General features: G+C 37.3%; 1 protein-coding gene across 7 annotated transcripts in view; it reads right to left on the bottom strand.

Annotated features, from left to right (window-relative positions):
• Positions 1–24,791, bottom strand: part of GRIK2 (glutamate ionotropic receptor kainate type subunit 2) — a 632,322-nt gene that overhangs the window by 361,319 nt on the left and 246,212 nt on the right. For all 7 annotated transcript variants that reach the window (XR_011422112.1, XR_011422111.1, XM_001503914.7 and 4 more), the window contains exon 5: positions 4,390–4,571. Coding sequence is in view for 5 of the 7 variants with exons in the window: in XM_001503914.7 (XP_001503964.1) it covers positions 4,390–4,571 (182 nt within the window). In the remaining 2 variants the exon portion in view is untranslated. The remainder of the gene's footprint in view (positions 1–4,389; positions 4,572–24,791) is intronic.

Raw genomic sequence — 24,791 nt, 5'->3', positions numbered from 1 at the left:
ATCGCTGGGTAAATAGTGTCAGTGAGTTGAACTGTAGGACACTCAGCTAGTGTTAGAGCATTGCTTGTTGGTGTGGTGAACCTGGCCCCCATTCCCCCACCCCCCACCCCCACCCCGCCACAGACACACTGTGGAATTGGGTACAGAACCCTTAGGAACCAAATTACTAAATAATATTTCCTGAATGGATAGATTATATGAGCCAGTAACACTCTGATGAAGATGGCATCTTACGCAAAATAGGAGAAAATTTCTCTTATTAAATAAACATTTAAAAGATTATCTTTGTAGAAGCTCTTCATTGTTCCTGATGGTTATGTTCCAAAAATTTCCCAACTCCAGAACTACTCAGTGACAGCTCAGTATTATCCTTGCCAATAGTTTTTACTTTATCAACTCAATAGGTGTAGAAATATAAATAAAAATAATTGAAAGAAATAGTGATTCAGATGTATAACTATAAATAACACATAATGCCTGAAATGTTAGGTGCTATTCTAAGCATATTGCATATTTTAATCAATTTAAGTCTTATTAAAAACCCTATGAGGTAGGTCCTATTATTATACTTATTTTACAAGTGAGGAAATTAGGACATAATAAGAATGAATAAATTGGCCAACAAATTGAGACAGTGAGTGAACCCCAGGTCTCTGACACTTGGACTTTGGATATGGAGTATAATCTATACTATTCTATAAAATGATATATTTTATATTCCCAAAGATATAGATCCATTTTAGGATCTAAACATTCTAAAATTTTTGCCTGTTTCCTGCTTGATAATTTGAAAACCTGGGCACTTCAGGCCAGTACTGGAAATCTGTTTTGGAGACAGGAGTGGGAGGTGGTTAAGCAGATGGTTGTGGGGAGGGCAGTTCGCTTCTGACATAGGTATTCTGCACCAGCCACAGGTTTTTTCATCACCTTGAGAAGAAATCTGTAAGGGATAACTGAGGACTGTTTGTGCCTTTCATTGCCCTTCCCTCAGCCTTTGATTCTGAAAACAATCAGTTATGGACTGTGATGTAGGATCTAAATAGAAAAGGTTAATTATTTTCAATGGAATACCTACACTGTAACATTAACAAAAATGAACAACAGGAATACTCTCTTGAAAGATAAATTAATTTCCAGTGGGATTAAAAAAAAAAAACTTGTTCTGGACCTTCTTTTAATGAAAGTATTTATATCTTGCTACTGCTTTTGAGTGAATTATATGCACACTTCAAAAGACATTAAAGAGAATGAAATTAATATCTTATGTATAACTAATATGAGTGACCACAATAGAAAATTGATTGTGCCATGTTATCCTTCCTGGAAAGAAATTCACAGATTAATTTTTCCAGAATCAAAATATTACTAGAAATATCCAACATTTAACTGGTGTTGTGTTAATAAATGTTGTATGACAAATAAACACATGCAGCTATCTAGGCATATAATTTGCAAGCAGTTTATCCTTCAGGTAACATCCAGAAGTTAAATTGTCCAAAGTTAACAGCTGAGTCCATACATATTTCTTAGAATTTAATTTAATTTTACTTCTTGCTGCGGTAGGAGTTTATTTGCATCCGCTTTTACATTCTTCCAGGCTAAAAATTTTGATTTCATACTCTCTGATCTATACTTTCAAGTTCTTGATTACTATTTTTTTTCTCTGTGATAGAACATCCTTGTAAGGTTTTACTGCAAAGCATCTTGGCCCTGCCATAGGGGATTCTCTTTGACAAATTTGGCTAAAGGTAGACTCTTTTGCTGTTAAGGAGTGTATGTCAGTTAGTGCCCTCCATTTGCCTTCAGGATGTCTAGCCAGCCCCAAGCTCCACTCACTTTTAAAGCTTTCAGGCAGGAAAACTTCTAATTCCCTGTTGGTTAATATTTAGTAAAAGCTCAGTTAGTTTAGATAAATAAATTAAACAAACAAATGAGACGAACCTGAGAAATTCATCCCTTTTTCTGGATACTCCTAATACTTCTTCTTGGATTAAGCCAGACTCACCGAAAGCCCTCTGTGCCTGTTCTCCAACCCCTATGCCACTTCTTTGGAGTTCCATCACTAGCCAATGTTGGGGAATCTCAGAAAAATTTCATAAGTCATAAATAGAGTGCTATTAAATATACTGTGGCATTTATTAGAAGAAAGCTATTTGCTTTTTTCTTGAATTAGTTTCTAAAATAACTGAGTTACAAATGTGAGAAAAATTCTCTCTAGGACCAGGTAAGTTAAAAAAAAAATCACCATCTAAGTGGTCTGCCAGCATTATGGGATCTAAAAACATGCATTCTCTGTAATAACGTTACTCCGACTTCACTTTAACTGCCATATTCTCATTTTACCTTTGCTCTCATTTTTCATTTACTAATCTTCTTAAAATTATGCAAATGTTTCTGTTGTATATATTTTAATTACTATCAGTTCTGTTTTAATTTTGCAAACAGAACAGGTTACACATAGGAAAACAAGTATAAAATAATGGATATATCACATAGAAGGCAGAATGGATTCTAGTATTAAAAGTGATGGGGGGGCGCCGGCCTGGTGGTGCAGAGGTTAACTTCACACATTCTGTTTTGGTGGTCCACAGTTCGCTGCTTTGGATCCCGGGTGTGGACCTACATACTGCTTGGCAAGCCATGCTGTGGCAGGCATCCCACAGATAAAGCAGAGGAAGATGGGCACAGATGTTAGCTCAGGGCCAGTCTTCCTGAGAAAAGAGAGGAGGATTGGCGGTGGATGTTAGCTTAGGTCTAATCTTCCTCAAAAAAAAAAAAGTGTTGAGGGGGCCTGCCTGGTGGTACAGTGGTTAAGTTCACTCGCTTTGCTTCAGTGGCCTGGAGTTTGCCGGTTCACATCCAGGCCACAGACCTACGCACCACTCATCAAGCCATGCTGTGGCAGGCATCTCACATATAAAATAGAGGAAGATGGGCACAGATGTTAGCTCAGGGCTAATCTTCCTTAAAAAAAACAGTGATGGGTACTCTCACCTTTCAGATAGCAAAATAAGTCAGTTAGTTACTCTAGAGAGGAGACATCTGGTCATTTGCATACTTAAGGCCACCAAGCTCATCCCTGACTAACAGTAGAGTGGTAGTCACTCCAGGCATAAAGGAAAGTCTCCTTTCCAGGTTTGTGCATTCTAAAGGTGATGAAGAATTGTTTGGATATTATATGGAAAACAAATCCTTGCTCTAGATTTCAGCGCTTACTTTATTGCATCATTTTATTCATTACTAAAAAAACACAAAACCTTCATATGCTTTATTGCCCAAATATAATACTAGAGCAATTTTCCAAATCCAATTAAATATTTTAATGTAGTGAAACCAACATTCATATTGGAAGATTGGACAAACATCTGTTTAATAAACTAACCATGTTGTAACAGGCATTTACTGATGGTAGTTATATTTTATGGGATATAATTTGACCGCTGAATCTGTATAACTTTCTATAAAGATATTTTATCCTATGCATGAGAGGTTTCAAGAAAGTTGATGAAGCCCAGGCCACTGTGGTGTCAGCCAGTGTGTATAAAGAGCTTAAAAAAAGAAGACCAAAGACTTGTGTTCAAATCCAGGCTCTACTACATGGTAAGTGTAAGTCCTTGTACTAGCTGTTTAACTTCCAATATCAGTTCCTTCATCTGTAAGATATGAGCTAATAATAATTGCTGTTTTCCAGTGTGCTGATAGGTCTGAATAGTGTTGAAGTAATATTAAGAGGTTTCACTGCTGTGAGTTGTTTCATTTTGACTGATTTAGTAGTATTTTTTAGGTAGGCAATACTTTATTCTGGAATGAATACTTCTTAACACCACTAGGTGGGATACGAATCCCTCTGCTATTTCCTTGGCGCTGGACATTAGCCAAGTTACTTAATCTTTCTGAGACTCAATTTCTTCATCTGTAAAGTGAAGTAGTCCCTACTTCATTTGCTTGTGGTGATGATTAAATGAGGTTAAATGTGTACGGCACTTCACAGTGGATGCCAGCTAAATAGCAAATCTTTTCCCAGTTTCTCCTACTGGTTGATTGTAATGGCTGCGTTGACTCTTAGTTTATTCCTCTATTTCAGTACAAAACAGAAATATCTATCTCATTAATTAATATTCACATTAACAAACAGCATTGTAGCCATTTGAAAATAACCTCAGAACTTCAAATAATCATTTTAAAGATCATCAATATTTACACTACTTTTAAGACAATTAATTAAAAGTGATTATCAGACTTTTCATTAGAAAATTATTTCAAGGTGACTTCTCTGGCTTTTTTTTAACTGACTGTGTAACAATAACACTTTGATTTCAAAAACAAAAGAGCATACTTTAAATGCAAATTTAATAAAGAAACCAACAATTTAAGTAATTTGAAGATTACCTGTTTCAAAATGCCTGCTGCCATTTCATGGCTACAGTCAAAAATTACATGGAACTCCTTGCCTCTTTTCATTTCTTTTAGTAAAGGTTTTGCATCCTTTGTATCAGCAGGTAGTTGACGGATTTTAAGTCGAAGATTGTACCTTGATGGAGCTTTGATGAGCTCCTGTAGGCGAATGAGACCTTTAATGAAAAAGGGAAAAATAAGGAATATTAGAGAACAAACAGAGTGGGTCATAGAATCACAAAACATACTAATTACAATGTCCAATTTTCTTAACCACGTATATATGTATTTCATGATGTGACCATTGAAATTCCCATTTTAGAACTGCAGATCCCATTATTTTGTGAAAATAATCACTTTTCAAATTCTATGTTTTTCAAATTGTAAAAGATATACATGACTGTAAGTTAATGTAAATAATTTAAACATATAAAAGAATATAGAGTAAAATAGTCTCCCTCTGTACCCTAATTCTACTCCCAGTGGGTTGTCACTGTTGATGTCTTGAAATATGATTCTTCCGTACTTTCTGTGCATGTCCACGTACATAGATGGTTTTGTTTTGCCTTGTATTTTACATTAGTAGTTGTTTTGTAACTATGTCATATAGGTCATTGTAAGTCAGTGATTATTGTTCTAGTTTGTCCCTAATTAACACTATGTTTTATGATAGACATAATTTATGTAATTATTCTCTATTGTTAGAAACTCTGGCTACTTATTTTTTTTTGGTTTTGTTTACAAGTGATTGTCTAGTAATTTGGTGTATATGTAAGAGTGAAATAACTTCCCTTAATAAAATAGACTTTAAGTAACCTGAACCATCACTAAATTACTTTAAGAAATAAAACTAAATTCCTTTCGTATTGTTTTCTAGGTATAATATTAACTTCAGAAATAAATATCACCACAGACATTACTAAAACAAGCATTTCCCTAAAGAAGTAGCTCCTGATTACATATTTCAAGAATATGTCAAATTAATAGATAAATTTTCAATAGGTCACAGAACTGTTATGCATTTTAAAATAACAGAGACAAATCATTGAACTTATTCCTTTATACAAACTTCAAGTAATGAAACCCCTTTAAGAAGTGATAAAAAAGACCCAGTATATAAGAGTTTGATAAGAAAAACAGGACCATCCAATTCTATTTTAGCTTGGACCAAATTAAGCAATTTCCCTTTCTCCTCTTCCTGTTCTTCCTTCTTAGCTCTCTATTTTTTCATCTCATCTCTCTATTTCTATCTTCTATGAAAAACTACCTTCATAAATATTAGCATGACAAACAATAATAAAGGAAAATATTTGTAATAACTAATCTGGAACTTATCTCTTTCTCTCTCTATGCATAAATGTATGTTACTTTATTTGGAAACAGGAATAAAAATGTACCTTATTATGAATAAAAATCCACTGTTTATTAAAAATAGCATATGAGATCTAAAAAATAAAATCTAATTCTAGAATTTTTTCATTCAATTTCTAAATAAATAATAGATTCTCATACATATAATGGTATATAGACTTTAACATATTACAACACAGTTAACAATAAAAGTAACAACATGACTAATTTTCAGTACTTTCATCCTCAAATACGACATACAACTTAAAAAATATTTACATTAGCAAATATACCTAGTATCTTTGGCTTTAAAAATATTGTCCCATAAAATTTACTTTATTGTAAGTTATTTTAGAATTTTGCTATTTAAAATTCTATGAATAATGGTTACATAAATTACACAGTATAATGCTATTATCCCATTTTGTTTTATAAATTTAAATATTCACTAACTATAATAAAATAAATACTACATAATTAATTGATATTAAATGTACCTATTAAACATAATACAATTCAGTCTAGGGAATTAACATGTATATAATGAGTACAGATACTAGCAATGAGCTGTACAAAGGTGAAAATAAATATTTAAACTTATAACGCATGCTTAATTGTAGCAAAGTTTAACATTGAGTTTATAAAATCCTACAAAACATGTATAAAAGACTATGCATTTCTTTGCACATGGGAGCGCTCTGCAACTAAATTAGAATAAATTTTTAAAGGGTAGTAACATTGTTTAACTACTTTTTATAAATAAACCAGAGTATAATTACAGTAAGGCAGTGGGTCCCACACTTTGGAAGGTATGGCAGTAGTCTGCAAAGCTGGTTACAACATAAACAACCAAATTAGAATCTCCAGGGGATTAGAACTCATGTATGTATGTTTATTTTTAGTGATCTTCCTACCATGTGGTTTTCCTGGTCATCAAAGAATGAGGCTAATTTCCAAAGACAGGTCTGGTTTCAGGTAAGTGTCATATGAGAGCCACTCTTTGAACCACTTTGGGATAGCGATATTATAGGATAATAACTATATTATATGAACTAGTAGCGCAAGACAATAAAATAATTCAAAGAATGATTCTCAACTTCATTGGGAAAAGTGCATCAGAAAATCACAGGTACAACTGACATAGGAATAAGAGAGAGGAAAAAAAGACAGCATTAATTTACTCATGCACCAAACAAATGTGTATTAAATTCTTACTATATATAAGTCGTGCATTGTTCTAAACATTGAGGATACAATGAAAGATAAAATAGACAAAGTTCCTGCCCACACCATGCTAAAAATATACAGGGGGAGGGAAGTTATTCAGCAAGCAATTATAAATGAAAAGTGGCAAATAATCTTTGGTGAGGAAAGCACAGATTGTTGAGGAAGCATATAGCAGGGTCATCTCACTCAGAGTGGGAATGTTTAGGGAAATTATCCCAAAGGTGACAGCTAAGTTCATACCTAAATAAAAAGAGGAAGAACAGAAGGAATGGATAGAAGAAAAAACAGTTTATATACCAGCCTGGAGACGAGAGAGTGTGGGCAAAAAAATCTTAAGCAGCAAGAAGTGGTGACAAGCATAATGCGAGAAGAGGGCATGGACTGCTTAAGAGGCCCTTGTATTCTACTTTTCGAGTTGAAGCCTTAACTTAAGGGTGGTGGAAAGTGCCCACTTGGAATCTGCATTTCAAAAGAATCCCTCAGATTCTCAGGATGGAGGACAGATCAGAAGAGCTAAAACTGGAGGAAGGAAGAGTTGAAAGGCAGCTGTAATAATGCAGTTTAGGAAAGGGTAAAATGTGTGTTCAGGGTAAGACAGTAGGGAGAGAAAGAAGTGGATGGACGAGAGAGAGATTTTTGAGAAAGGATTGACAGTACTTGGTAAGGGAGAGGGCTGAGTGAGGGAAGTTTCTCAGATTCCTCACTTGGGTAACTAAGGGGAGAGAGTATGAGGTCATGGGAGGATCAAGTCAATTGGGGTTCAAAATGAGGGGAGTGATCAGCCATGTTAAGGGCTGCTAATATTAGCAAATAAATATTTCAAAAAAATGTTTATTAAATTTAACTACAAGATCATTGCTGACCCAGGCAAGGATAGTTCTAGTAGGGCGGTGGGGATAAATTGTTGTGCCATTAGTAGGACTGGGAGGGAGGTAAGAAACAGATCCCCCTCAGCTGGCTGGTAGCATAGTGGTTAAGTTTGTGTGCTCCATGTGGGCAGCCCAGGGTTCACTGGTTTGGATCCCGAGTGTGGACCTACACACTGTTTATCAACCCATGTTGTGGCAGGCGTTCCATACATAAAAAAGAGGAAGATGGACACAGATCTTAGCTCAGACAAAAAGAGGAAGATTGGCAGGGGATGTTAGCTTAGGACTAATCTTCCTCCCAAAACAATGAAAAGATCCCCCTCAAAATCAGCTCCATGCATTTCTATGATCTAGCTTAGTATCCACCCTAATCATTTCTAAGACCCTCGTAGGAAAGTATCAACCCCTCCCTAAACCATCATCAGACTTTATTTAGCTCAGTAACAGATCCACTGGACACTTTAGTTTCCATGTCTATTAAAGGAGAGTCTTATCTAGATCAGCAGTTCTCACAGTGTAGTGCACAGACCCCAGAGGAGCGTCCCTGAGGTCCAACTATTTTCACAATTCTAAGAGGTTATTTGGATTTCTCACTTTCATTCTCTCACACATGTGCAATTTTAGAGGTTACAAGACATGTGATGTTACAGCAGATTAAGTGAGGAAACAGATATGAAAATCCAGCTACCTCCCATTAAGCCAAATATTAAAGAGATTTATGAGAATGTAAAACAATGCCACTCTTCCCGCTAATTTTTTTTCTTCGCTGCATAAGATTGCCCCTGAGCTCACGTCTGTGCCAGTCTTCCTCACTTTATATGTGGGATGCTGCCACAGCACAGCTTGATGAGCAGTGTGTAGGTCTGTACCTGGGATCCCAACCTGCAAACCCCAGGCCACTGAAGAGGAGCATGCAAACTCAACCACTATGCTGCCAGGCTGGCCCCCTCACTAATTTTTTGTTTTGGAATATATAGGCATTTTTTATTAAAATATGTTATTTATGTGAATAGATAATAGGTTTATTATTGCTATTATTAAATGAATTAATATTTTTAAATTATGATTTTATTACTAATATGGTAAATATTGATAAATATAACACATTACAAATACTTTTACAGATCCTCAATAGTTATTAAGAATGTGAAGTGGTAAATGACTATGAACTACTAAATTAGATTATCTCTAAAATTTTTTCTAGTTCTAAATTGCTATTATTCTCATAAAATTATTTATATAAATACAGACTAAACTAATACCAACCTTAGCTGAATAAAGAAAAGAAAGCCACCCTTGGTTTACTCACCTCACAAGATTTGTATGAGTCAAATGTAAATTCGGGAGATTTAGTCTATCACAGTAGAAATAGCCTGCGTGTTGGATTTAAATCTCAGTTCAAAAATCTATGATCTACATGACTTTGTGCAAAGCATTGCGTCTCTTTTAGCTTCAGCTTTGCTTTCTTCTCCTCTAAAATAGGGCAAAACCATCCATGTATTGATACGTAAAACACCAAAAGAGGAACTGGCCTATATTAGACTCAAAAAGTGGCAGTTGTCATTGTCGTTATTTTGGCTAACATGGGAAGAATATATTGATTCCAAAAAATGTGCTGGTTACTAAATCTGTTCTTGGAAGTTATTTTGACACTAATTTAGACTTAAAACCTAACAACATCAAATTTTAATCAAAATTTTAAGAGATTAATTTATTATCAAAGGAAAAGGAGCTATATAGTTACAGATTAGTCCAACAGTTTTGAATTGAAAAAGCTCAACTGATTCAAAAATATAAATTTTCTAAGGATAAAATCCACAAATAGCATTTGTAGGGTTCACCCTTAGTATAAATACTGCCAAGTATTTTTAAGTCTCTTAAGAGCTCATGTGGATAGTGCATTGAGCCATCAGGTACAATAAATGTTTACTTATTCCCTTCACACTTATACATCCCTGCTGGCAATAATGTAACAGATTTCAGTTTTCCAGCTTCCCTGGGGAATAATATTGAAGAGCTAAAAAATAAAAGAAATTGCTGCTAGTAGAAACTGTTATCTCCTACTTGAGAATTTGAGTGAAATGTTGACTTCATTCATTCAACACATATTTACTGCATGTCTACTATATGCAAGACATTGTTTCATGAATAAACATCATGATTGAAATAATAATATTTATTCAGTCTTCAACTACATGAGATACAGTTTGACTTTGGTACTTTTTTATACAAAAGTTCTTCTATTATGCTTTTCATATTCAGTTTGTGGAATAAAAAATAGTTCAGTGTTTCAATCAGAGAGCAGAAATCTAGAAAACTGTTAGAACACTGAAAGTAGAATCACGACTTTTAAATTCTGGCTTTCCACCAATCCCTGCACCAGGTGCTTATGGTCCTCTTTTGCCTTTTAAGCCTTTGTTGCTCTGTCCTGTGATATTGTTTCTCTTTTCCCCATATTTCCATTCTAGATGGAATGCCTTTGCCTTCCCCATTTCCTGACATTTGGATAGAAATCCCTATTTGAATTCTGTTATTTAGAACACCTTGGAAGAATGAGATAGGATTGACAAAATGGAAGGTGCATTCAAGACATCCAAAGAATGGATATTTACCCACCTATTTAATATGGGTTGTTTGATGGCCTCCTTGTAATTTAATTTATGTGGATGAGGTTTTTATCCAAAGGAAAATGGGCTTAAACAGCAGGAATGTCTTTTAATTACAATACTGGCTATGTATTTTCCTCTGCGGATATCTACCCATCTTCCTAACTTCCCCAATGTTACTCTGCAACTTATCATTGGTTCTAAAAACGCCAATTTCAGAAAAGATTTCCCCTGTCAAATCCATCATATACAAGTAAATATGCATGCTTTGTAAAATGAAACAGTTCTTTTTCCCCGTTTTAGGAAAAATGGTAAACTTCAAAATAATTGGGATGGTTTACATGTAGTCCTGTCCTATGGTCCTTTGGTCAAATGGAAAAATAAAAGGACCCATCTGTTAGGCAAAATAAAAGGGCAAAATCTATTTTGTTGAAAATGTGGCTAATATAAATAATTTCCAAACAACAATTTTCAGAAATATAGTTTACTTTAACAAATTCGGCACTTGGATGAATTATTTAATGAAAGAGTAGAATTATAACTCCTTAAAACAATCTTTTAATTAAAATGCCCCCTTTTCCCCTAATGTAATTAGTTGATGTAATGGTAATGAAAAAGAAACAATCTGCACAGATGGGTTCCTGAAAATCTCCTAACAAAGAAGAGCATCACATTGTAATTAGCCCTTTCTTTTGGTAGATGAGCAACATTCTATTCCCTCTAATTCCTTCACTGAGAGTACACATTTTTTTTTAACTGTTTTTTATTTTCAGTTATTCTAGCTGTAGCTGAAGTCAAGTTTTATCTTAAGCTTACAGGGGACAGAGTTCTGAACTGCTCTTTTCGGAAGTTGCCATCAATTTAGCTTTTAAGGAGAAATCCAGAAGGAGCCATTTATGCACACTCCAGCTGGCACTTTCTTCTAAAGAGATCAATCACACTGCTCTCTGCAGGCTCAGCACCTCCCAGGCCCCAGGAAGGGAGTCCCAAGTTTCCTCCCATACCCAGGTATCCATTTCAACAGCCACACAAACTAGAGCTTTGCCACCTGGCTTACTCATCAGGCCTATTTATCATTTTAGTTAATGTGATCTTTGTGCAGCCAGATTCCCCCCCAAACGGCATTGTATAATAAACTATACAAAAATGACTCATCTACATTCAATATTTCATCATCGCCCTTTTTTTTTTCAGTTGAGAAAAGATAATACATGGAGCCCAAAGAATAACATTTCGAGGAGTTATTTTTACATAGAATGCTTTATTTGTACTATAGTGTTTTTTAAAAAAAACTAAATAGAACATGTATACCAGTTATGGACTCTGTAATGTATGATAATGCTGAAAATATAGAAAAGGGAGCTATTCACAATAAGAAGATCAAAAATGGCTTTGACAGCAGAGGTAGATTGGAACTGAAAAAAACTCGGCCTCCAAATTTTTGTCAGCCCTCCCCTCCTTGGGGCTGAGGTGGATTGGTTCATTACTACAGGGAAAATAGAAAATAAAGAATATTTGGATCTAGAAAAAGAAGGGAGAAGAGGAAAGGAAGATGAGAGGAAACTTTCAAAGTGGTTTTCATCTTCTTAGAAGAGGAGAGAAAGCTCTATCAAGTAAAATGAGAGGGCTGTTCTCCTGGAATAACCCTCAAATCCTGACACTAACATTACAGAGAGGGATTGGCTTCTCTCTTTTTGAAATTTGCTATATTTTTAAAGTATGATAGAGCCCAATAAATTCAAAACTCAAAATATGTGAAAACACTTTATCTCAATATATTGGAAACCAAGTGGCAAATGAGTTTCGGTTCACGTGCCAGGTCGATTGATTGTCAGTGGCTACCTGGAGCAGTGTGTTCAGAACATTTTTGAGACCAGTTCTGTGTTCAGAGGTATGTTTCAATAAGGGATTTGAACCTGGGGGGAGGGGTAGGCATGGTGCTTCATGTATTAGTCATCGCAACATTAAAATCTCCTCATTTATTAGTGTCTTCAAATCCTGTCCTTGATATTGTCTTACTGATGGCAAAGCCTTTGTATGCTCCAGAAAGAGCAGAAAACAATACAGCGCAGACCACACATTTTAGGCATCATGCCCTCTCTGTCTTGAAGCCAGGATCCATATGCTTCAACTTTGAACTATGATGCATTTAAATAAGAAAGAAGAATCCAAACAGGAATTCTGATAATTACAGTCTCCTGAAAACATTTAAAAAGTGTATAAATTTAACATCTGAAGCAACTCACTAAAATTTTGTATTTTTTCCTATTCTCAAACACTCCCAGATCTTGAAAACACATTTTGACACATCATACATGTATACATTTGTGTCTGTGCTTGCACACAGACACACATGCACACACACACTACTCCTCTGCTTCTATTTCCCTGGGAAATCTAATTTATCTCTGGCCTGACTTCTTCCCTCAGGAAAATCTGGCCATGAGGCTTTTGTTCTTTCTGCCCTGCTCCCATGTGTAAAGTCTGTATCACAAATGCTCACAACACTGACCTAGCAAAACAAGCCTCCCAGGAAGACCTAAGTGAGGAAGTCACTAACGGGCAACAACTGAATAACAACTAGCGGGTAAGTCATAGCACAAGGCTGAAACTCTTTCAAACATATATGAATCCCTTTCATAGGTCAATCTTATATGTTTCATCGTGATACCAAATTTCTAAACCACATTGTGGCATGGCAGTCTTCATCAGGCAGAAGTTGGGCTGAATTTTACCTCATTAACTGTCTACTGAATGACTATAGACAACGATATTTAAGTTTTCTAAACTTTAGTTTTCATCTGTAAAAAGTGGTGATGATAATAATTATTACCATATAGGAAAAATCAAATGAGCTAATGCACATGAATCACGTAGCAGTGTGTCTGGCACGTATTAATCCTTTTCAATGGTGTTTGGTAACAACTTCTCCCTTGGAACTCAGAGGTTGCTGTTCCGTGTGTGTCTCAACAGGCTTTCTTTGCTCTCCAAACTCTACCTGCAATCTCGTCAGTGGTCTTGATCAAAATCTCTTCATTTCAAGCATCTAAGTGAATTCTGCTTCCTGCTAGGAACCTAACTAATACTCCATCTACACGTGGATGAGTCCCAAATTTATATCTCCTACCAGACCACTTCCTTGAACTCAAGATTCCCAAATTCACTTTCCTATTTGACACTTGTGTAGTAAAGAACTAACCTTATCCAAAGAGAAGCTTGGCCTTTTCTATTGGCTCCTGGGAGGTCATTTCTAAGGCCTTCATATGTCCTGCTTAATAAAAATGTCTTTGTTTATCTGGGGGCCTTGGACCACATAGGATAGTCTAACAATGTTATTGGTAGTAGGGGCATTTGGTCATGAGGTATCAGCTCAGCCTCTGGAGGGTCTGGAGACTACACGTCAGCCAAGTTGGTGGTCAGCCTTGTCTACACGACCAAGCCCCAATAAAATCTCTGGACAGCATGGCTCAGATGAGCTTTCCTGGTTTGCAATACTCCATACATATTGTTACTCATTGTCACCTGGAACAGTTAACACTCCCCATGAATCCAGTTGTTGGGAGAGGACAGCTAGAACCTCTGAGTGTGGACCTCTCCTGGATTTTGCCCCATGTGCCTCTTCTCTTGGCTGATCTTAATTTATCTTTTGTTGCAATAAATCACAACAGTGAGTATAACCGAGTGAATTGTCCTAGTGAATCATCAAACTTGAGGATGATCTTGGGGACCTTTGAAATTGCAATTGGTATCAGAAGTTAAGGTGGTCTTGGAGACCCCAAAACTTTCAGTTAGTGTTAGAAGTGAGGGTGTTCTTGGGGACTTACGAATAACATACCGTCTCTGCTTTGATCTATAGTAAATACTATGTGGCATTCCAAAAGTACCTCTTATCTCCCTAGCCTCTAAAATGGCTCTTCCTTTGTCTCCACTTAAGATAATGGCAACTCTTCTCATTCCAGTTACTCAGGCCAAAACCCTTGGTGTCATCTTTGATCCTCTTTTTCTAGTGTACGTCACATCCAATTTATTAGAAAATTCTATCAGATCTACCTTCAAAATATGCATAGAAAGCTACCAACTCTTACTACTTCTAACACACTGGATCAAGCTACTATGATCTCACAAATGGATTATTGTAAAAGCTTCCTAACTAGCATTGCCCTTACATATTTGTATGTCCACGTATATCCAGTAGCGATTCATAGCCTGTGGAGCTTATTTCTTAAGTCTGGTGAGCGCAGTGCTCTGGACCTTTTAAGATAGGAAGGAGGGAATAAAGAAGGCAGGAATATGCACAACAGTTTTAGGACAGTCCTGGAACCCTGGAAGGTGGAACTATGCTCAGTGGCTATTGAAATATTAAGTCCATAGGCTTGACTCAATACCCAAAGAATTCCAAAGCATGAAGCACATTATCACAGTGGCTTGTGATTCTCTTGCCCAAGTGGAAGGAGTCATTGTGCTTCCAGACAACCAGTCCATCTAAAGAAAGTTGTTCCAATAACTGTACAGACAGCACAATGCAATCCTGCAGGGTAGGGTCTCAGGGCTATAACCAAAGGTCTTGAGTTCAGAATGTGGGAAGCAACAGGAACAATTGGGATGAATTGGACAGATAATTCCAGAAATCCTACCATGTGTTAAGGCTGGGTCCAAGCTTCAAGGCTAGATCCACACCACCCTATGGGGCTCCCATCTGGTAAGAGACTGCTTCAGAAAATGGTCTCATCTGAGGTGTTACATGGAGTGTATCTGTGATCCCTGGAAGGCAGGGGTTACCACCTGACTATTACTCCTTAAGTCAATACCAAAATATGCTGTCCCTGTTTCTTCTTTCACTGTTCTGAGAAAAAGCAATTATGCCATTATTAAAAAGCAAACAGTGCTTTTTGACTATGCTAAGGCTAAAACCCTTTGGCCTCTAAAGTCTCAGAGTTTAAGTTCAGTATGTGCCAAGGTCAATTTTCTATTCAGAATGCTTCAGTTTGTGAGAAGCCCATAGAATTAATGTTGCATTTTCCTTCTTCTTTGTTTATAGCTATTAGAATGAGCTTGCATCCAATTCATGAGAGAATAAGCACATTAGTGACTGATTTCCAGCCGAGGTAACTTAAGTGCTACGCTCACTGAGGGGCACCACAGTCACTGTAACTGCCATTGTCCTAGGCTGACCCAGCCCTAAATCCATCCTATCATCTAATTTCTCTGTCCTATTCATATAGCCGCTGAATGTGGGCCTATGCCTGGTGTAATGAGACAGGGCAAGTAAAAAGCTGGATGGTTTAATGGGAAAATAGTTGTATTGTCAGAACTCTTTGGGAGTATGTGCAGAGCTAATTCACACTACATTGAGCAAAAGTGGACCTCACTGCCTCCCATAACTGAAAACAAATTCCAGGCATGGCTGGAGGCAAGAATTCTTTCTTTGTTGCTCAGTTCTGTCTTCCTCTCTGTTGCCTTCACTTTCTCTTCACATTTTCCCACTTGATGGCACAGATGACCAACAGAATCTCACACACATAAAGAGAAATTTTCCTCAAAAGTTATGTCAAAATCCTAAGAGGGACTCTGTCTGGCCCAGATTGGGGTTACTTGTTGGGAGTAGAAGGGTTGACATTAGATACATCAGTGGGTTTTAGGGGAAGAAAATGAGCTTTGCCTGAACCATAGAGACTACGAAGATTCCTTCAAGGGGATTCAGGGCAACACGCAAACAAATGCAACCCAGAAATGCAACACGGCAATGTTTTGGAAACTCTCTCAAAAGGATGACTGCCCTTTGGTTTGTGACCAGAGTTTGGTAATATTTTGATTCAATGGTTGTTTACAATTAAAGTCATTTTATCATTTTTCATCAAACTGGTGCCCTTTTAAGAGGCTAAGAAATAGACAAAATTGCACAGTAATTACACCAGGACAACAAGCGTAACCCAGGAACATCCTGGGCAAACCGGGAGTTCTGCACAGTCCTCCTCTTACTTCGCAACATTCTTCATTCTTCATCATGGATCCTTCATCGCCGGCTGACCCACCCCCAGTGAGATCGGCACACCACATTGTTCAACTCCGATGGCCACCTTGCAGGCTCCTTCATCTCCAAAGAGTCCTGCTCAGATGTACATCTGTCCCTCTGTCACTCTAACTGCCCTCTCAGCTTGCGATAACCCAAGTTTGGCTCTCCAGACACGGGCTGATTAGGTTTCCTGCTGTTGTTTAATCCCCACTTGTGTCCAGGTCAACGCAGTTATGAAGTGGCAAATGATCCTTCAGAGTTCTTATTTTGGCTCTGTCCCAGGAAGCTGCTGTTACCAGTTTCATCCTGTCACTTAATACATCAAATATGAGTTAAAGCTGACATTGATGAAACAGCTTAAGAAGCTTTATGTGGTGGGCTGGTGACTAACAGTAATTACCAGAACTACTATGTGCTGGTGGGAATACCAGGTAGAATGTGACTCTTCAGGAGCTCAAGTTTTATTTTATCTTTTTTGTCCCAGAAAAAAATATCATTAACTCCCAACACCTTTAGCAGTCATGCTCATTGAACATACATCTTATCGTATGAATGGTTGAAAGATGAGAATAGATCAGGAATATATGACAGTGCATATTATGTGCTCCAAATTGGAAACACAGAAATGAAATACAAAAACATAAACAGTAGATGTTTGCCATTTATAAGACAATAGAATAGTGAGAAGACAGACATGCAAACCATTTTTTTACAATGAACTATGTGCAATAATGAGAGTGTTTCTAAACTGGAACAGAAGTCGTGGTGATAGAATGCCTAAGGATGATGACCATTTGGCAAATTGAAAAACATGGATGGGTACTGTAGAAAGAGTAAAATACATGTACAAAACATGATGAGAAGAGTACAGAAAGTTCAAAAAGTCTTGTGAGTTATTTGGTTGGTACTGCTGGAAAATCAAGTGTAAGCTGTGACCTGGTGGGAGATGAGGCTGAACCAGTAGTAGACAAGAACTAATTACGAAGGGCATTATATTTGGTTGTACTTTCTAAGTGAAGGAACTTTGTTGCAAGTATTTAAAAACCAATCTGGCTTAAGCAGAAAGGGAGAATTTGTTAGAAAATTTGAGGTGGTTTCATGAAATGCAAGTGTGGGAATTCAGTCATTCTTTAGAAACAGAAACAAGTAGGAGCAGACTATTAAGATATCACCATCTTCCACTTCTGTTCTTTTTTGTGTATCTGCTTCATTCTTATCTTTCTAATAATACCAGCTTTCTCTGCTTCAGAGTTCACACAGGAGGCGTGCCATCATTCAAATTCATGCCTGAATTGACCTGTTACATGTTCAGCAGCTGGCAGAGACCAACTAATCCCTCTTGGTCCCAATTCCAAATTCCTGGAGAGAAAATCTAACTGGCCCAGCTGTGTTAGCCATTGGTCTAATCAACTGTTGCCAATGGCATAGACTTACCTTAATGTACAAAGCCTGGCCCCTCCTCTGAGGTGAGGAAGCTGGGGGATTGGGTAGTTAGGTGACTTCCCCTGTCCACTCACTGAAGAAATTAAGGAAAGGAATATGAACAAATTTTCCTATTAAAAGATCACATTTTTGGTATTTCTAAGGATGTATTTGTGGGTTATAGTATACTAGGGACATTGAAATAGTGCAAGATATTAATGGAAATGAAGTTGTCTTGTGTTTTAACCTCTATCAGCATAAGTGAGAGAACCGCAGGAGGCATTCTCTCTACACTCTCCCTCATCCTTGATTTGACTAATGTCCTATCAAGTATCTGAATCCATTCTCTATTATTTATTTCTCTGGAAACAGAATTTCTTATAAAGAAGAATTGCTGGTGAATTTAACTACATCCTTAACTGAGGCAATGCATGTTGAATTTTTGAATTTTGACTTGAACTTGAAAGACCTTTAGGTTGCTCTGAAACATATGCCACTTTGCTAACATAATAGACTCACATTAATCAAGATCTCGAGACTGACATATAACACTAGAAATCCAATCTATTAATTTATAATGAGAAATGTATCTGTCACAGGCATGATAATACTGGAATCGCATGGCCACTGCATTCTCAAATTACGTGAGAAACCATATCATGATCTGAAGGTTGGTTAATATCAGCTTAGAATCAGAACAAAAGGAATTGGCCCAATGAATGTAACAGTCATAGAGAGCATCTATTGTGGGTTTGTGATTTATCCATGAGAACTCTGTGAAGAGATACTGTTGTCAGCCCCAGTGTGCAGATGAGGTGAAGACACTGATACCTGGCTTAGTATGTTCAAAGTAATGGTAAGTCGCAAAGCCAAATTCAAGTCCCGGAAGACTTTTTCCAAATCCAGTACTCAATCTTTGCAACCAGAAGACAATAATGTTGGTCTTCTTAGTCATAAATCAGCTGAGAATCTAATTTCCATTAACAATTTTTATATGTCATTTGTTTTCCTATGTCTCTGTTTTCAAGAAACTCAAATGGCCAACCAATCTTCTTTCTGATGGACATCAGAAAGGTAGCCTTGCAACTTTTCATTCTCGCTCATTATATTTTTATTTCACAATTTTAACTCAAAGGGCAACTCAATTTTCAGGTGTTTCCAAAGGACTTTACTGAAGCATCCAAGAATGACAATGGCATCTGCAGAGTCCATCAGATTATGCTGCAGGTTGAATTTTATCTGCCCATAATGAGTTTGGGCAGTACAACTATTCTATTTGCTATCTATTTGTTATATATAAACATAAAATCTGCCATTGTATTTAAGCATACAGTTTATTTTTAAATTTCTATTCCAAAATATTTTTAGAATTTAAACTTTTATATTTTCTTTCATTTTTGTCTTGCATATTTTTCTCTTCTGCCTTTCTGATTATGATTTGCCATTTTGATTGGTTTTCAAATCCTGTCTACTTTCTCATAAATCAACTAAGAATTTTTCAGTCTTAAGACAAAGGAGGAGTCCTGCTCTACTAAATGCTCAAATAAGAAGCTTATATATTGCATAGTCTCTTTTATAACAAATATTAAACAGTAGTCTTTGATTGTCATTCCACGTGGAACTCCTGAATACAGGGCCTAGTTAGCACCACCCTCCCCAACACACACACATTTGGATATTTATACATTGTTTGTTGCTCCTGTTCCTTATCAATATGATGCTATTTTGCCATCTCTATTGGTTGGTCCCTTAATTGTATATCTATGGCCCATTGAGATTCATTTTAAACATAAAAAACAAAGTAAAAAATACACTGTTCATTCTTCGTTTTTATTCTTTTGCAACTCAGAGGATTTTTGATGATGCTTGATAACATTTATGATCACCTCTTGTGTACAAAAATTGTTTTCTACTAATCCTCCACAAAAATTCTGAGAGCTATTTCTTCCTCTTTATACAGGAAAATGAGGCACAGGGATTTGAACCAATTGAAAATGGCTTAAATCTAATAAGTGGAAAAGCTGGAAATTGACTCACTGGGTACAGCTATATTTTTCTTGTGAGTAATTGTTCTTAAGAACAGGTGGTAAAATGAGCTCAATTAGGTTGAGCTGTCCCATTTCTTTTTGCCAAACCTGTCAAAATATCTAGATAATGATTTGCATTAGGAGAATATTTAGCCGGTTACATGATAGGTGGGATAAGTTTCTACAAAGAATTCCTACTCCACCAGAAATTCATGTATCAGGCTTTCTGGGGAGAACACAGACTCTGCAGTCCATGTGCTCAAACCTAAAATGCTCTTAGCAGTTTTGCTGTATGAAAATGTGTTGGCACCTTCTTGGACAATGAACAAAACCCATGAACTTGAGACTTAGGGAAAGGAATGTGCATTAAATAAGTACCTTAAAGTTAGAGGCATTCTGAAAACTGTAAACTTTTTATTAGAACTAGGAGTAAAAATCACTGATTTGTCATCTGAAGTTCCTTAGCTATAGTTTTCATAATATTCAAAGAGCAAAGTTAGTAACACAGGGGCATTCAATCCCCATGCATGTGTCATGTGCAATTCCATTTCTTGATAAAATTTAAAACTGCAATAAAAAACACGAAGTTGTCAACACAAGGAAGAGCTAAGGGTAGTGCATGCAAGGTGAAGAGTGGGAGCTGGGAAAGATTTCAGAGAAAAGGTAGACGGGGGAGTGGGTTGGGTATGTGAAATGGTTCAGAAGGTGGAAGTAATAGCAGAACCAATGTCAGACATGTGACACAGAGGCCTTAGTGGATCCATAACCAGGCCTCATACATGAGAGGTATTGACCCCTTGGGTGGGCAGAAGAGGAGTGAAATGTAAGCTGGAAGTAGCATGGCTGAGGTATTGCAGTAGTAGGATACTCCTTCCTCCCAAATTGAAACCTAAATCCAAATCGTAAAGTTTGTTTTAATGTGGACTGGTGTTGGTTTTGAATGTGTCATGGAGCTGGGTGAGAAATAGAGGTGAGAAGAGTTGAGTAGCAGCAGATGCTGTGCAGTCTTGGTTTCCTAGCCATTCAGGCTCTCAAGATCATAGGCCAACTACCCAACCTGTGAAAAGAATCTATTAGCTTGAGGTATAGAAGTAAAGCTCAGAGAGTAGCAGGAAGAATTAAGCTGGAGGTTAAGACCTCAGTCAAATTAGTTATAATTCAGGAGCAATCGGTCTTTCGTTCCAACAGAGGACTGGGGGAAAAAAATAAAACAACAAAACAAACGAACATCAGGATCCCAGTTGTAACTTGGTACAGTTGTGGGTACCAGAGGGTCACCATAAGATATAATGACCTTGATTTTAGAGCAGCAGACGAACTCTAAACCCCACATGTGTGAGGTCAGGGCTTATGTTAAGCTACCTGGCTTGGTACTCACAAATTTTGATATTAGATATTTGATAAATATTTATTAAGCAGCCACTATTTAACATACCCTATCCTAGGAACATGGAACACCATGGAATCCAGAATGATAGAGACCTCACAGTTTAATAGAGGAGATGGACAATAAGCCATCACTTACAACGCACTGTGATAAGTAGTACTTATCACAAGAATAGTACTTATTACCAAGAGGGAAGTACCGAGGCAGGGAGAATTTTCCAAAAGAAGGATATTTTAAGGGAAATTTTAAAAGACCGTGAGTTAAACAGGCAAAGAGAAAGACTTGACTCTTAGAGAAGAAAAATATTTCAGGCAGAGGGAATTTAATGCACTAAGGCATTAGTGATAGCGGGGTGAGTGTGGGGAACATCAGCTGGTTTAGTTTGCCTGGCATTGAACAAGGAGGAAACATGGTAGTGAGAGATGAGGGGGAAAAGGTAAGCAGAGGCTGTGCCCCTAGCTAGGCTAGGATGACAGCTCAGAAAGTCAGAACCAGGTAGGTAAGTAAGTTAGGAGTCTGCAGTATACGTTGTCAGGCAAGACTTTGAAGAAGGAGGCAGGATAAATGTTCTCAGTGGGTAATTTGGTACAGAAGATGAGAGCTGCCTGGTGCAAGCAGTGATGACAGAGGTCCGGTAGAGAGAATCAGCCGTGTAACCCTGACATGTGTCCTTCCATGGGCAGGTTCTGCTTTCACTCTTTACATCTGTTTGCTATCTTGAGACACTGTTCAGCACATTTTGACATTTTCCAAAAGAACGCCTACAAGTATAGATTTTACTGAAAAGTTATTGAGACAGACAGGGGAGAAGTTTTATATCACAAGACATGCCACACACCAAAACTCCCTAAGTCTCTCTCCTTGGTTATGTAACACCTAGCCTCCTTCCAGAGCATTTTTGTCTCTTCCCTTCGTGCACTGTCCAATTCTCTCCCTCTTTCCTATGGCAAATATAAACTCTGTCTTCATTCTCTTGATCTTAAGAACCCCTTATCTTGATCTTAAGATGGAGAAGCCCTGAAGTTCTACCCACCAAGTGGGCTTATCAAAGCAATCACAAATTGGGTGTCTCTTTCCCTAAGACTGCTATGTTACCTGCTAAGAAAAATAACTCTTCCATCAAATTGTCGCAGTTGCCCATAACTCTACTCTCAATCCTGCAACAGCAAGTCTTTCTTCTCTACTGGTTTATTCTCTTCAAAATACAGACCTACTCTTCTTTAATTTTAAGTTTTCTCTTGACACTAATTTTCCCATTGTTATCAACTCATCCCTCTGCTTTCTTTTGAAAGAAAGTTCTTAGAAAGAGTTGTCTATATTCACACTTGCTGATTCCTCACCTCCCATTCTCATTTAATCTCGATCTAATGAGGTTTTTGTCCCCACCACTCCTCTGAAACTGCTCTTGTCAAAATTACCAATAATCTCCAGATCGCTAATGTCCATGATCAAGTCTCAGCCTTCATTTCACTTGACATATCAGCAATATCACTCTGCTCCTTTGATAGGATTTCTTCACTTGATTTCCAGGACACACCATGCTCTTGGTTTTCCCCTTGTCTTACAGACTATCTCTTCTCATCTCCCATTCTTCTCTTCATTATTTACACCCATTCCTCTGGTGATCTCACCCAGTTTCATGGCTTTAATGCTACTCTCAAATGAAAATTCCAACCCAGACCCTACTGGATCTCCAGACTCCTGTATCCAACTGCCTACTCCATCATATCTCTATTTGGATATTAGCAGACACCCAAAACTTAACATATCCAAAGTTGAACTCTCTGTTCTAATTACAGTCTTTCCAGAGTCAGTTGACAGTAACTCCATTCCTCAAGTTCCCACCTGAGATTATTTCCTTTGTCTGTGATTCTCATCTATTTATCCACATGGTTTCTGCACTCATTTACCTTGACCAACCTATTTAAAATTGTAATCTTCTCCTTTTATACTTCAGATTCCTATTACATTGTTGTATTTTTGTCTGTTGCAGTTATCACCTTCTAACGTATTTTACAATTTACATATTTATGACACTGATTATTTATTCTTTGTCCCCCTCCACTAGAACATAAACTCCATGGAGGCAGGGATTTTTGTCTGGTTATTTCTTGGATGTATCTCAGGTGATTAGGGCATGTCTGGCACATGGTAGATGCTCAAACGCATTTGTTTAATGAATGAATGTATGAATGACATGATCTTTAATCTTGAGAAACTTGCAGTCCATTTGGAGAAATAATTATATGTTGAAAAAAAGAATGTCTGCCAGTACCAGGCAGAATGTGCCAAGTGATAAGTGAGTAGAATAGACCCAAAGTGCAAAGATATTGTTTTTTCTAAGGATTCAGAAGACTGGGCTCAATTTGAATAATTCATTCTGGGGGAAAATTGGTCATAATCTAGGAAAGTGAAGATGGGCATAAAACATTTTAGATGAGACCAATTTAGGACCTCAATGCCATTGCATTTCTGAATTTAAAAGAAAGCTATTTGTTGCCTAAAAAAAAAAATACAAAAAGAGATCATTCCAACTGGAGAAGTCTTTCTTCTTTGTCTATAAAAGTGCAGAACAATGCCCCACTAATGGGTCTTTCGGTTAATGCGTATGAAGCGGCTGTTGCCGGGGGTGGATGTACAAAAGGAAAGAAGAAATCGGTCTGTAAGCCTCATTTCAAATTATATTTTTTCAAGTCAGTTAGCTGCAAAATAAAGAGGGAGAAGGAATTAAATAGTTACTTAGAAACAAAAGAGAAAATGTAAGTGGGCCAAAGGAAAAGCTTTTAGTAAATGTGAAAAAATCATGCCTGGCACTGATGATGGGCCACTTAGGAATGATTATTTCTAATGGAGCAAAGAGGGGCCACGGGTGCTGTGAAGTGCAGGCTGGAGTCTCCTCCAAGAGGCCCTGGGCTCCGTGACTGTCACTTTCTTCTGGGGTTGGGACTGACTTTCTGTTAATGGCCCCCAATTCCTACATCAGCTGTCCCTCAGCACAACCAATCATGTGATGAAACAGTTTTCATCTGTTTCTGAAGAGCTTCTTTTTGTCCACTGAGTATTTTGTCAGGCGCAGTTGAGGGCTAAACTGAAATGGAAGTAGATAAATTTTCTCTTTGCCCCAAGACTCACCTCTTGTCCTTTCTCTCTCATCGGTGACCCCTCTAGTGCTTCAGGAACTAAATGGACTGCACGCTTTTTCCTCTCCTTCTGGCCAAACAGAGAAAGATGTTTCTGGTCACTTAGACTGACATCCTTATTAATTGGTTTCAAATACGTTTCCTCTCTTGAGATTATTAGTATTTTAAACCTTTGCTCTTCGGTTGTAGTCTGAAAAAGTCTGTCTGTGCTGGAAGGTGAAGGAGAATTTAACTATCTGAATTCATTCTAAGAATGGAGTGCAACCTGCTTTCTGGTTGCTTTGGTCAAAGGAAAAAGTAATTTGTCTGGATCTCCCAGGAAGCCCTGTTTCAAGGAGCTTGTCAAGGAGCACTG

Source organism: Equus caballus, chromosome 10 (assembly GCF_041296265.1).
Source record: "Equus caballus isolate H_3958 breed thoroughbred chromosome 10, TB-T2T, whole genome shotgun sequence".
In the NCBI taxonomy this organism is placed as follows: Eukaryota; Metazoa; Chordata; class Mammalia; order Perissodactyla; family Equidae; genus Equus; species Equus caballus.
Note: the sequence above shows the minus strand (reverse complement) of the source record. Positions and strands in the feature narration are given on the sequence as shown.